Here is a 14383-nt window from a genome sequence, read left to right on the forward strand (position 1 = left end):
GATACAGCAGATAGAGACTTTAGGTGTCATCTGGGTACATCACTTAGATAAGTGTGAACTAAATTAGAGACGAATTTTCACAAACTCAGATTGTATGGGGCATTTTGTAAGCAGATATTTTTGAATCTAGGACCCTGACCTTGGATTCATTGGTCTGGTGTCTGTACCACAGAGACCTTGACATATATTGGCCTTAGAGTGACATGTTAAATAAAGAGTAAGCAAGTTTTAGGGTATGAGTTCCTAAGATAATGTATTAGCAATGTTTGTGTCTGAAAAATCATCTTTCACTCTTTTGAAACCCTTGAAAATTTTTTAAGTTGAGCTAATAGGGAACAATTTTTTTTTTGCAGTTTATTCTTCACACTGTATGCCATATAACAATATATAATGGCATAATTAAATAGATAGCTAGGATGGTCCCGCATTTGAATGAGTGAGCAGATTTCCCCTCCTGTAATTTTTCTAATTTTGTCAGACTGATTATATAATGTTGTGGTTAATTAATGGAAGGAGACAGAAGTAGTAAAGTTTATTGAGCACTTACTATGTATCAGACATTTTGCTAAATGCTTTATTTGTAATTGCTCAGGTAAAGTACAATGCTAAGTGGATTATAAATCATTAGTAATTTTGTATGGACATGAACAACATCTTGAGAAGATTGTTTTGTCTCATATTCTACTCAATCTACTAAGTTTTATTTTCCAAGAGCAATATTTATTTATGTTATGTAACTATTCTTCGGCCACCTGATTCGAAGAGCTGACTCATTTGAAAAGACCCTGATGCTGGGAAAGATTGAGGGTAGGAGGAGAAGGGGATGACAGAGGATGAGATGGTTGGATGGCACCACTGACTTAATGGACATGAGTTCGGGTAAACTCCAGGAGTTGGTGATGGACAGGGAGGCCTGGCGTGCTGCGCTCCATGGGGTCGCAAAGAGTCAGACACAACTGAGCAACTGAACTGAACTGAAATCTTTATAAAGTTTCTGTGTATTCCTACATTTTGTTTGCAGTTTTGTTCATTTCATATCACTGACTGATATTCTCTTGAGAATAAAGTACAGTTCAGTTCAGTTCAGTCACTCAGTCAAGTCTGACTCTTTGCAACCCCATGGACTGCAGAACACCAGGCTTCCCTGTTCATCATCAACTCCCAGAACTTGCTCAAACTCATGTCCATCGAGTCTGTGATGCCATCCAACCATCTCATCCTTTGTTGTCCCCTTCTCCTCCTGCCTTCAATCTTTCCCAACATCATGGTTTTTTCCAATGAGTCAGTTCTTCCCATCAGGTGGCCTAAGTATTGGAGTTTCAGCTTCAGCGTCTGTCCTTCCAATGAATATTCAGGACTGATTTTCTTTAGGATGGACTGGTTGGATCTTCTTGCAGTCCAAGGGACTTTCAATGGTCTTCTCCAACACCACAGTTCAAAAGCATCAATTCTTTGGTGCTCAGCTTTCTTTATAGTCCAACTCTCACATCCATACATGACTACTGGAAAAACCATAGCTTTGACTAGACAGACCTTTGTCAGCAAAGTAATGTCTCTGCTTTTTAATGTGCTGTCTAGGTTTGTCATAACTTTTCCTCCAAGGAGCAAGCGTCTTTTAATTTCATGGCTGCAGTCACCATCTGCAGTGATTTTTTAGCCCAAGAAAATAAAGTCTGTCACTGTTTCCATTGTTTCTCCATCTATTTGCCATGAAGTGATGGGACCAGATGCCATGATCTTAGTTTTCTCTATGTTGAGTTTTAAGTCAGCTTTTTCACTTTCCTCTTTCACTTTGATCAAGAGGCTGTTTAGTTCTTCTTTGCTTTCTGCCATAAGTGTGGTGTATCTGAGGTTATTGATATTTCTCCTGGCAGTCTTGATTCCAGCTTGTGCTTCATCCAGGCCAGCATTTCACATGATGTACTCTACATACAGGTTAAATAAGCAGGGTGACAATATACAGCTTTGATGTACTCCTTTCCCAGTTTGGAACCAGTCTGTTGTTCCATGTCCAATTCTAACTGTTGCTTCCTGACCTGCATACAGATTTCTCAGGAGGCAGGGCAGGTGGTCTGGTATTCCCATCTCTTTAAGAATTTTCCACAGTTTGTTGTGGTTCACACAGTCAAAGGCTTCGGTGTAGTTAATAAAGCAGAAGTAGATGTTTTTTGGAACTCTCTTGCTTTTTCGATAATCCAGCAGATGTTGGCAGTTTGATCTCTGGTTCCTCTGCCTCCATACCTATAACACTTACGCTTATAGAGTTATCTAAACTGGCATTTGGTAGCATAGATGTATGAGACTTTTAGGTTTTGTGATAAATTTCTCTTTTGTGACCTCCAATAAAACACAGAATACATATAATATATATGCATACATGTGTGTGAGTGCACACACTCAGTTGTGTCTGACTCTTTGTGACCCCATGGACTGTAGCGTGGCAGGCTCCTCTGTCCAAGGATTTTTCCAAGTGAGAATACTGGAGTGGGTTGCTGTGTCCTCCTCCAGGGGATCTTCCCAACCCAGGAATTGAACCCTATTCTCTGGCATCTCTTGCATTGACAGGCAGATTTACCACTGAGACAAATATGATTATATATGTAACAGGTATAATGTATGTGTATAGAAGTGTTTTTATATATTTATATATGTATATAAGTAAACACATGTTTATATATTAACTGTATATATTTATATATACACATGTATTTACATATGTGTATATAAGTACTTTTATTTAAATATATAATTTAAAAAATGTGGGCTGGGCCTATGGCTCACTTTAACCAATGGAATGCAACAGATATGAATGAGCATGAAACAGCCTTCAGTAGCAATTTTCTCGCTGCCTTTCCAGTCTTTACTATCCATCTCTTCAAGGTCATTTAGCTTTTACTTTAGTCACAACTTTTTATTTTGATTATCTATTGGTGCATAATAAACTACTCCAAAATTAATGGTGTAAATACAACTGGTCATTTCTGATGATATTGTGCATTGAATGGGCAGTTCTTAGGCTTTGCCTGTCGTCAGCTAGAAAGCTGGAATGGCTAGAAGAGTTGAAATGCCCCCACCCACATGGTTCGAAAGTTCGTGCTGGTGCTGGCTGTGGTCTAGGGGCTCAGCCAGGACTGTTGACCTGAGTCTTCATTCTGCTACACATGACTTCTACTCATGGCTAGGTTAAGTGTCCTACCATGGTGATTTCAGGGTAGTGAAAGTTTTTGTATGGCAGCTAGCTACCAAGGGTACATAAAGGGAAAAGTCCTGTGCCTTATTTAGACTTAGTCCTGGAGCAGGCATGGTGATCATGAAAAACCACCCCAACATTTAGTGGCTTAAGCAGTGATTTTGTTAGCTCTCTCAATTCTGTGACACGTGGCTCAAAAGGAAGCTTTCTCTGCCCCACACTATATTATCTGGTGCTATAATCATAGAGGGTGGTTACTGTTGTGGAGCACAGCTAGTGCTGTTTACTGGAATAATATATTCTCCTCCGTGGGACCTCTGTTTGTGGCCTGGGCTTCTCACAGCATGATCACTGGGTCCAAGAGCAAGTACCATGAGATGAAGGAAGCAGCGTCTCCAGTTCTCTTAAGGGTTGGACGTCTAAGAATATCACTTCTGCCTTGTTCTAGTGCCAGGTAGTAACAGGGCTGGGCCAGATTCAAGGGGATGGGGGATAAATTTCAACTTTTGATGGGCGAATGGGTGGATATAGAGTGGGAAGAAATTGATAGAAGTCATATTTAGAGATTCTGTACCATAGTTTATATGGAAAGTAATAATGAAACTCCAAAGATGCATCTCTTTCAGAAATAAACATGCCAGCTAAGAGAGAAAAACAAAAACCCTTGTGTGTAACCAAAATAGCAAATTAGATTGGTAATTTTGGCATGAATCTTTAGATTCTGCTGTAACCCATAACCCATGTCAGCAAATTTTGAATGATGTGTTATTTACTTTTATTTTTTATTATTAGCCTCTCACTCTCATTCCTCTTATTCTTTTGTATGAATTAAAACTGTTTATTAACCACATTAATACTTTCTTTTTGTATTATCTTAATATTGTCATTATTTCCTTCTTAAGTTAGGTTGGAATAGATGGGCACATTTCCTTTTACTTTCATGACTTTGAATAGTATTTCTCAATTCAAACTCTCAAAGTTTTAAGAATTAATATGTAAGGTAGAAATGTGAGAATTGAAGTTTTATTTGTTAGAAATGATAATTTTCCTAAAATAGTTTAAAATTGTGCTGTGATAGAAGTACATTTTGGGATTGTTGGTATTCACCTATTCAAGAGCAATACTGGACACATGCATATGAGTTGGAGTTTGTATAACTTAATATAAAGTTTAAAAAGTCTATGTGTTTTAGGAGCACTAGTGAAGAGAAGTTCTCAAATAAGGCTCCCAAACTGTGAAAAACAAAGGAGATAATTCCTATTTCCATTACCTTCAATGGTTAAGAGGCAGTACAGTGAATTGATGGGCTTCTTTGGCGGCTCAGACATAAAGCATCTCCCTGCAGTGTGACCTTCCTGAGCAACCAACACTTGGGCTTCCCTCGTGGCTCAGCAGTAAGGAATCCACTGCTGGAGCCATAGGAGACGCAGGTTCGATCCCTAGAAGATCCCCTAGAGGAGGACATGGCAACCCACTCCAGTATGCTTGCCTGGAGAATCCCATGGATAGAGGAGCCTGGTGGGCTGCAGTCCATGGGGTTGCAAAGAGTCGGACACAGCTGAAGTAACTTAGCACGCATGCACAGAAAATTGATATAAACAGTTGGTATTGATTATGGAACACTTAGGTGCCATGCAGTGTACTCACTGTTTACAGGTAATAAGTGAAAGTTGCTCAGTTGTGTCCGTGGAACTCTCCAGGGCAGAATACTGGAGTGGGTAACCTTTCCCTTCCCCAGGGGATCTTCCCAACCCCTGAATCGAACCCAGGTCTCCCGCATTGCAGGTAGATTCTTTACCAGCTGAACCACAGGAGAAGCCCAAGAATACTGGAGTGGGTCGCCTATTCCTACTCCAGTGGATCTTCCCGAACCAGGAGTTGAACCAGGGTGTCTTGCATTGCAGGTGGATTCTTTGCCAACTGAGCTATCAGGGAAGCCCTGAAAATACAAGTAATAGTCCCTTTAATTTTTATAACAACTCTGCTGTATAAGTACTGCCAATGTTCCCATTTTCAGAGGGTAGAAATGCAAGCTCAGAGAGGACACAACTTAGCAAAGTCACAAAATTACTAAGGCTGGTGAGTCTAAGAGCTGGGGATTAAGGTGGCCAGCGCACCATGTTTGACCTCTGGGTCGCGCTCATGGTATGATGCAGGGTGGCATGATGCAAGAACGAGGGCTGGCTGGCGGATGACCCCGCTCAGTTCCTGGCACATGTGATAAAAGAATAATAACTAATGTCTATGTGACACTGACTTTGTACTGAATTCTTTATGTGCATCGACTCCTTTGATTTTTCACAGCCACCCTGTGGAGTTAGTGTTGATGTTACTTTTGCTTAACATGAAACAACGGAAGGATGCGGTGATAGATAACTGGCTGGAGCAGTCTGGACTCCTGTCCGTTGTGCCACCTGTCACCTCACATTCAGCTTGCCACAAATTGTAGGTTTTCTAGAAGAGCAACATGGCAATGTAGGGGAGAAGCTGTAGTGAAGAGGGTTTGTTTTGGGCACTAGCCACTTCCTTTCTCTGATCTTATCTCCTCTAATAGCTCTTCTGTCCAGACCCCACAGCTTTCTGAATGTTCAAAGCTGCCAAATATAATAACATTATATGATAAAGATGATGGGCTTCCCGGTGCCTCAGATGGTAAAGAATCTGCCTGCAGTGCGGGAGACCCAGGTTCGATCCCTGGGTCAGGAAGATCCCCTGGAGAAGGGAATGGCTACCTACCCACTGCAGTGTTCTTGCTTGGAGAATTCCATGGACAGAGGAACCTGGTGGGCTTCAGTCCATGGGGTCACTGAGCGACTAACACTTTCATAAAAGTGATAGTAGTCACCTAATAAATGTCTGTGGAATGAGTGAGTGAAGACTTCATTGGGGCAGCCATTCTTATTTACATTTTATGGATATGGAAGCTGAGCTGCAGGAAATTAAACAATTGCCAGTGCTTACACTAGTTGCAGAACGAAGTTTTAGTTTGTTTCTGATTTACTCCAAACCTGAGCCTTCCCACCTCATTCTATAGCTTTCCATATCATTCGTTCTCACTAAAGCTTCAGCATAAAACTTTCTTTCCTCTACTCCTTTTCCTCCTCCTTTTGGGTCTTTATCAAATTTTTTCAACCCTCAGTTTGCTGAGTGAGCTCTCCTTAGAATCAAGAAGAAAGTAAACTGGGTGAACAAAATCCTACGAACAGAGGAATGACCAGTGTCAATAACCATAGTAGCTACAACTAACTCTACTTTTTTTTTTTTCTTGGCCATGCTGCATGGCCTGTGTGATCTTAGTTTCCTGACCAGGGATTGAACCCATACCCCCTGCATTGGAAGTGTGGAGTCTTAGCCCCTGGACAGCCAGAGAAGTCCCCTAACCCAGTACTTATTATGCGCCATTTAATCCTCACAATGGCCCTGTGGTACAGGTATTTTCCTCTTTGTTTTATAGTTGAGAAAATGAGATTGGGCTTGGAATTAATCCATGGTCTCTCTGGTTATAAGTCATACATCCCAGAAACTGCTTTCTACGTTTTAAAAGATTATTCTAGTTACTTTCAAAACCCCTTCAGTAGAAGAACTGACTAGCAAAATAGGTAAGGAAAAGAGCATTCCAACAACATTCCATGGAATTCTCCAGGCAAGATTACTAGAGTGGGTTGCCATTTCCTTCTCCAGGGTATTTTCCCAACCCAGGGATTGAACCCGGGTCTCCTGCATTGCAGGCAGATTCTTTACCAACTGAGCCACCAGGTAAGCCCTTTCCAACGACATGGAAAGGTTTTTAAATTAGATTGGATCAGAGTTTCATAATTCTTGGCCACACTATAGAACACTCTGGAGAATTTCCAAGAAATACCTTGACCCCAGCACACATCAAGTAAATTATAATTTTTTCCATTAGTGTCCAGAAGATATATATATTTTTAAGCCTTTTAGGTGATCCCAGTGTCCAGCCAGGGTGGAGAATGACATTGCCCCTGTAGATAGGTGAGAGGGTAGACTAGGTAGACTAGGCGTAAATTGTTCTCATATCACCATGTAAGATCACAGCGTTCGCATGTGTGGGTGCTCAGCCAATGTGTGTAGACTGACTGACTGAAACCTGGAAAGAGCTTTGAAATCTGGAAAGTTAAGGCAATGCACAAAGTTCAGGTTAAGTATAGAGATACATTTATAAATGTGTATCTTTAGTCACAAGTAGAAAGGACTTAAAATTATGCCTGAATTGTGTTAGTTGGGCAAGTCAGAATTTTCTGCCAACTATTTAATTATGCCACTATTTATAAAATATATCTTCACCTTAGTTGTGACATCATGCACGCCTTCCACAGTTCCAAATGTTTTGTGGCTGGAGAAAGGCCACTGATGTGGCACAGTGCCTCGCAGTTGTTGCTGTTTCCTTCCCGTCCCTTCTCTTGTCTGCTTATCTTTCCTCTTCCCTTCTTATCTCTTCTTTTCTGTACTCAGCAGAGAAATTTGAAGGATACTAACAGAGCTGAGAGTGTTAATTTTTTAGATTAAAAAATGAGTCAATATGTTTTTGCCTCTGCCACCCCCCACCTCTCTGCCTCACCCCCTCTTTTCAATCAACATAATTATAAAGTCAAGAAGAAAGAGTTGATTATAGATTTTGGTTCCCTGATGCCCAACAACAACAACAAAAAAAACAATAGCAACAGCAATCAAACAGAGGTTTCATATCCCATTTTATTTGTTTAAATTCTGCCTCTTTCCAAAAAGTATTTGAAGTCACACAGAATACAGTAACATTGCAGAAAATTAGTAACATCTGAAAAGAGAAGTTAAGATCTTAGAAAAGAGGAGATAGCAATATGATAACCATATGCGCTTAGCAGAATTTTCTGAATGAGGAAGAGTTTTACCCTGCAGTTCCTGATAGTCAGGGCCAGAAGTAGCTGTAGTTAGCAGAAAAGAGGAAGTGTGTATCGATTACTCAGGGATGGTAAAGAAATTTCTGCCCTGTGAGCTCATAGGGGACTTTGAGTGTCTTGATAGCTGCCGCCTTGGCTACAGAGTCACAACAAACTCCAAAGTAGTTTCGGTATTACTGTTTGTTGTAGCTGAAGACAACGTTAAAGCCAAGCTCAGTGAATCTGATATTGATTTGAGCTGATCTTCATAACATACACATTTTGTCTTCTTTTATTATTAAACATTTTCTCCATTGCTTTCCTTTAGAACACTAAGTCACAGTATAAATGGATGAGTTGTGTTTTGGACCTACTACATGATTTTTTCTCAGTTCACCATTTACTAATAGAGAAAATTTAACTTATTTTTAGTTACTTGGGATCCCTCAAAGGCCCTATCTTGTTTTGATTTCCATTTCCCATTTGGTGACACATTTTTTTTTTTTTCAATTTAAAAACCTTTTTATTTATTTGGTTGTATCAGGTCTTAGTTGTGGTGCATGGGCCTGGTTGCCCCATGGCATGTGGGATCTTAGTTCCCCAGGGATCAGACCAGCATCCCCTGCATTGAAGGTGAACTCTTTATCACTGGGCCACCTGGGAAGTCCCAGTGATACTTGTTAGAGGAGAGGCTGACGGAGTATGTAGTTACTCTGGAAAGTGACAGGCCAGGGCTCATGTATGTTGATGTTGTTGGGTGTGGCCAAGGAACACTTTTGCTCTTATGACTCTGTAGCTGCAAAAGTAATGAGCAGTTCAGAGCAACTTAGAATGTCACAGTGGCTGGTATGGATACAGGCAAGAGTGCTCTGCTTCTTTCAGCGAAATAAGCAAGGCAGAGACCTACCTTCCCACTCTGAATCCCACATTGGGCAAGTTCTTTCTGCTTAGAGTCTTCTGCTAGTGTTGTCTAGTCCTCAGAAGTAATGATTAGAATCTGAACTAAATGGAGAAGGCGATTTTTACCAGGCAAAAGCTGTTTGTGTAAACTTGGATTTCAGTTGTCTTTTTTCATTTCTCTGTTGGCAGCAAACATTAATGCTTGAGGACACGCTGCCACTCATTTCTGGGAAGCACCAAATATTTGGTTTTTATCTGCATTCAGACTGAGTCAGTTTCAAGTTGTTTCTGTAGATATTAAAACATAAATATTTAGATAAAACAAGTTTATAAATTATGTAATTTACTCCATCATCTGTGGAACTATGAATTTTTTTCCTAGGGTAGATTGAAAAATTTATTGAACACTTACTTTGTAAAAGGCATTATAATAAGTAATTAGTGCAAAGTTGGGGGATACATTATAAATAATAGACATGGAGATAGCCCAGTGTAGGCTTCCCGTCTAGTTAAGTGAAAATGTTAAATCAGTGAAATTATTTTAAAGTAGAATATTTTTGAGATACAGAATTGTTCATTGCAGTAAAAGTTGAACATGAATATATTTGGGGCACCTTAGGAAAAAAAGTGTACTGAAGTTAGTTAGGTTCAGAATAGGTAGATTTTAAAACAAGTATTAAAAGAGACAATCAACATGGGTTGGTGGAGGTGACTGAGTTACAAAGAAGTAAGATTAGGATTATACTTTGAAAGTTGTGTTTTCTGGAAACTTCCTGAGATGAACTTGTCTGATAATAATTTTTACTACAATATTAAAATAGAATCCTTAAAATTTAAATAAATTATTTTTATATGTGGGCAAGGCTCTGGTGAATGATTTTATGCTTAAAATACAGACATTATGAAATAGTCCTTAAAATGACAGTATGAGGAGTTATCTGCCTTCAAAACCCAGGGCAAAACTGCCTTAATTGCAAAACTGCCACATTTTTTGAAAAGTGCTTATTGTGATCTTTCCCCATTTTAATTTTGTTTAATTTTATACTGTATTATTTTCAGAGGCAAAATCAGTGAAGGCTTGGACAATTTGAAACGTGTTAGTCCCGTAGGAGAGACATACATCCATGAAGGACTAAAGCTAGTAAGTTCTTTTATACTTATAAGTATGGGAAAGAAGGTTTCCTTACTCTGTAATAAAATAAATTATAACTCCCTAGTAAAACTGGAAGATGCCATTACATATTTACCTTAAAATTTAAAAAAAAATTCTTTTAGTTGTTCTAGGGATAAGACTGATAGAATTTACCATGGTGATAAAAGAAGTTTGGATGACAGTTTGCCTTTTAAGGAATTTTCCATTTTCTCTGTGACTATATTCAGAGAACCACATTTTCTCTGTGGTTATAGTCAGTCAAGGCTAAAAACCTTTATCATTTACACCCAACAGTAATTACTCTATAATGTGAATATATGTATATTTCAAATTAAAGTAGTTAATATAAAATACCCTGTTTTAAAGAAAGAAGAAAGAAAGTGAAGTCGTTCAGTCATGTCTGACTCTTTGCGACCCCATGGTCTGTAGCATACCAGGCTCCTCTGTCCATGGGATTTTCCAGGCAAGAGTACTGGAGTGGGTTGCTATTTCCTTCTCCAAGGGATCCTCCCAACCCAGGGATCCAGCCCAGGTCTCCCACATTGCAGGCAGACGCTTTACTGCCTGAGCCGTCAGGGAAGCCCTACCCTGTTTTAAAAGCCAGTTTGATTTTGCCAGACTTAAAATTCAGCTTGATGGAACATGCTGGTTAAAAGTTAAGATTATCTTGTGAGTTGGACAATTTTTCTTCATTTTCAGGCAAATGAGCAAATTGAGAAAGAAAGAGGCTTAAAAACCTCCAGTATCATAATTGCTCTGACAGATGGTAAGTTGGACGGTCTGGTGCCATCATATGCAGAGAAAGAGGTGAGTATTGAACGGAAACTGCTCTTTACACCCCAGTGTATTTTGCTGTATGTCTCTGTATGTGTAGCCTGATGTGTGAATCATTCACCTGTCTCCCTCTCTCTGTCCCTCTCTCTTTCTCTCAATAGGCAAAGATATCCAGGTCACTTGGGGCTAGAGTTTACTGTGTTGGTGTCCTTGACTTTGAACAAGCTCAAGTAAGTACAGCAGATCTGCAGCCTTGAATCTAAATCACGTAATAGTCTTAAGCAGAGTTGATCAGATTTTTAAATAACGACTTGCATGCATGCTTCCTTGGTGGCTCCATGGTAAAGAATCTGCCAGGAATGTGGGAGACCCAGGTTTGATTCCTGGGTTGGGAAGATCCCCTGAAGAAGAAAATGGCTACCCACTCCAGTATTCTTGCCTGGAGAATCCCATGGACAGAAGAGCCTGGCAAGCCACAGCCCACAGGGTCACAAAGAGTCAGACATGACTGAATGACCAACACTTTCATGCATGCTAAGTTGTTTCAGTTGGGTCTGATTCTTTGTAGCCCTGTGGACTAAAGCCTGCCAGGCTCCTCTGTCCATGGGATTCTCCAGGCAAGAATACTGGAGTGGGTTGCCATGCCCTCCTCCAGGGGATCTTCCTGACCCAAACCTGTGTCTCTTATTATGTCTTCTGCATTGACAGGTGGGTTCTTTACCACTAGTGCCCCCTGAGAAGCAGAGTGTTAGTTACTCGTGGGGTCTGACTCTTTGCAAACCTGTGGACCGTAGCCTGCCAGATTCCTCTATCCATGGAATTCTTCAGGCAAGAATATTGAATTGGGTTGCCATTCTGTTCTCTAGGGGGATCTTCCCAAATCCAGGGATCAAACCTGGGTCCCCTGAATTGCAGCAGAATTCTTTATCATCTGAGCAACCACGGAAACCCAATTAATTGTTGAAGATTTTCTGTAAAAATGGCCCCCTGTCTCGAACTCTGTGTTAGTAATGTCTGATTTTGATAGGTTTCATTACCTAACTAAACTGAAGACAAAACTCTGTTTTTCTTGAACATTAATAAAATAATATGCATGCTCCTCTTTAATCAGCTGACAAGGTTATCATGACAAGTCTTGTTTAGATGTTTTGGTTTGATTGAAAACTTGACTTGTAGGAGCTTAGGATTTGGGAAGTCTGTTGGAAAAATCTTTAAAGAATTTCCTTAAAAAATGTTTTTTTCATGAAGTTTACAGGGTTTATGTATTAAATTTTTTTTTCCCACTCAAAAAATGTTTTTACATTTAAATGTCTGGTTGAGTGTGAGTGAAGTTTCTGTGTCTCATAACATTTACAGCTAGTAGAGCTCTGCGCTGTTTTGAAATTGCAACTTAAGGCCAGTTGTAAAGGGGCTGTGCCTGATCTTAGTTCATTTTGTTGTGATGCGTTTAGAGTACACCAGTTACTCCAGTCAGTTCCTGACAAGGAATTAATCCTCTGGTGTAAGTTTTCAGATGAATGTAACTAACAAGTAAGGAAGAGTATAAAAGGTTGTATGTTTCAGTCACCTCTCAGTGAACTTTTTCTCCTTTTTTAAAGCTCGAAAGAATCGCTGATTCCAAGGAGCAAGTTTTCCCTGTCAAAGGTGGATTTCAAGCTCTTAAAGGAATAATTAATTCTGTGAGTATTTCTTTGGGGGTAGGAAAGGCTCATCATTTTAGACATATTTTAAATTAAAAGACTTTTTAAAATTTATTTTGTTTGGGGATGTAGCTGATTCACAGTATTATGATAGTTTCAGGTGAACACTGAAGGGACTCAGCCATATATATACATGTATCCATTCTCCCTCAATCTCCCCTCTCATCCAGGCTGCCACATAACACTGAGCTGTGTTATACATACAGTAGGTCCTCACTGGTTATCCATTTTAAATATAGCAGTGTATAGATATCAATCCCAACCTTCTTTACCATCCCTTCTCATTCTTTTCTCTGGCAAAAAGTTGTCCCCATAAGTTTCTCTAAATCACAGATCCTCTGAATCTATGAGTCTCTTTCTGTTTTATAAGTTCATTTGTGTGATTTCTTTTTAGATTCCACATATAAGGGACACCTCTTAGATATATTTTAAACTATAGGAAGTAATCTTGTTATCTTGAAGAGAGAATTTAAGAAGGAAATTTGTTGAGTATTTTACCTGCAGGGAAATTCTAGAGATCTGGATTTTGTTTGTAAGTGAGATTTGGAATTAACTCTTACAAATTGAGCACTGTGAGCCTGGGTTTGTGATTTCAAGTTTAAGATTGTCATCACCAGTCTCAGAGCGACCTTTGAGCATGGAGTTCCTCACCGAGTCGCTATCTTGAAAGTTTTATAGGCTTTATAGAAGTACAAAATAAAAATTTGAATTGGAATGTGTGATTGCTTCCTGTTCCAAATATGGGTATTTCTTAGCTTTCAGTCAGGCAACTCGAACCGGTGGCAGAGTATTTGACTGCGGTTGTTGTTCTTTCCATTTTAATGATTAATAGTTTCACTGGAGCTCATAATATTTCTGTTTGGAATTCAGTTGAGCTGTCTCTGGTGATTGTTAGAATCCGGGCCATCCTAAACAGGGGAAGGGGAAGTGGAGTGATGAAATGCAAAGCAAAACTCCTGGGCTTTCACAGCTGAGGTTTATGTTTCGTTTTACTGCCTTTTGCTAGAAGCACTAGGAACAGTTGCTATTAAGTATTTATGATATTTTGGTAAACAACATCCTAAAATGGAAGTGAATAATATATATATTCTCTAAGCCAAAGCTTTTCCTTTAATCTTTGGATATTTATTGAAGGGAAAAAAAAATCTGTTTTTTTTCTGACATTTGGTTTTGGCATTTAAAATTTCTTTTTAAAGATCATGTTTTTTTCAGAAACATAGGGTGAGATTTTTTTTTTTTTAATTTGTTTTTGGTAGCATGTAGGCTTTTTTCCCTCATGATAAATGGGGCTTTTCAGGGAAAACATGCAATTTATTTCTATCACATATACGAATGGCCAGTGGACAGGCCAAACCTAAGTGCAGAATGGAACAGAGTTCCATTTAGGAACTCCATTTAGGAGTTTTACATATGTATTTCGTTTCAGGAAAAAATTTCAATGTAAAATTAGTAAATATTTTTAGAGATGGATTCAAGGTACATATTGCACAACTGTGATTTGTTTTAAAATACAGGATAATGTATTGACAATGCAAAAGGGAGGATAGTTTGACCCTGTAAAAAAAGTGTGCTGTGCTGTGGTTAGTCGCTCAGTCGTGTCTGATTCTTTGTGACCCCATGGACTGTAGCCTGCCAGGCTCCTCTGCCATGGGAATTCTCCAGGCAAGAATACTGGAGTGGGTTGCCATAACCTTCTCCAGGGGATCTTCCCAACTCAGGGATGGAACCCTCATCTCCTGCATTGCAGGCAGATTCTTTACCGTCTGATCCACGAGGGGAGCCCAAGAAT

General features: G+C 39.5%; 1 protein-coding gene across 1 annotated transcript in view; it reads left to right on the forward strand.

Annotated features, from left to right (window-relative positions):
• ANTXR2 (ANTXR cell adhesion molecule 2) overlaps nucleotides 1-14383 on the forward strand; it is a 166322-nt gene that overhangs the window by 12427 nt on the left and 139512 nt on the right. Inside the window, exons 4-7 of the mRNA XM_043906385.1 lie at nucleotides 10027-10108; nucleotides 10820-10927; nucleotides 11056-11124; nucleotides 12493-12573. Coding sequence (XP_043762320.1) covers nucleotides 10027-10108; nucleotides 10820-10927; nucleotides 11056-11124; nucleotides 12493-12573 — 340 coding nt within the window. The remainder of the gene's footprint in view (nucleotides 1-10026; nucleotides 10109-10819; nucleotides 10928-11055; nucleotides 11125-12492; nucleotides 12574-14383) is intronic.

Source organism: Cervus elaphus, chromosome 6 (genome assembly GCF_910594005.1).
Source record: "Cervus elaphus chromosome 6, mCerEla1.1, whole genome shotgun sequence".
NCBI lineage: Eukaryota > Metazoa > Chordata > Mammalia > Artiodactyla > Cervidae > Cervus > Cervus elaphus.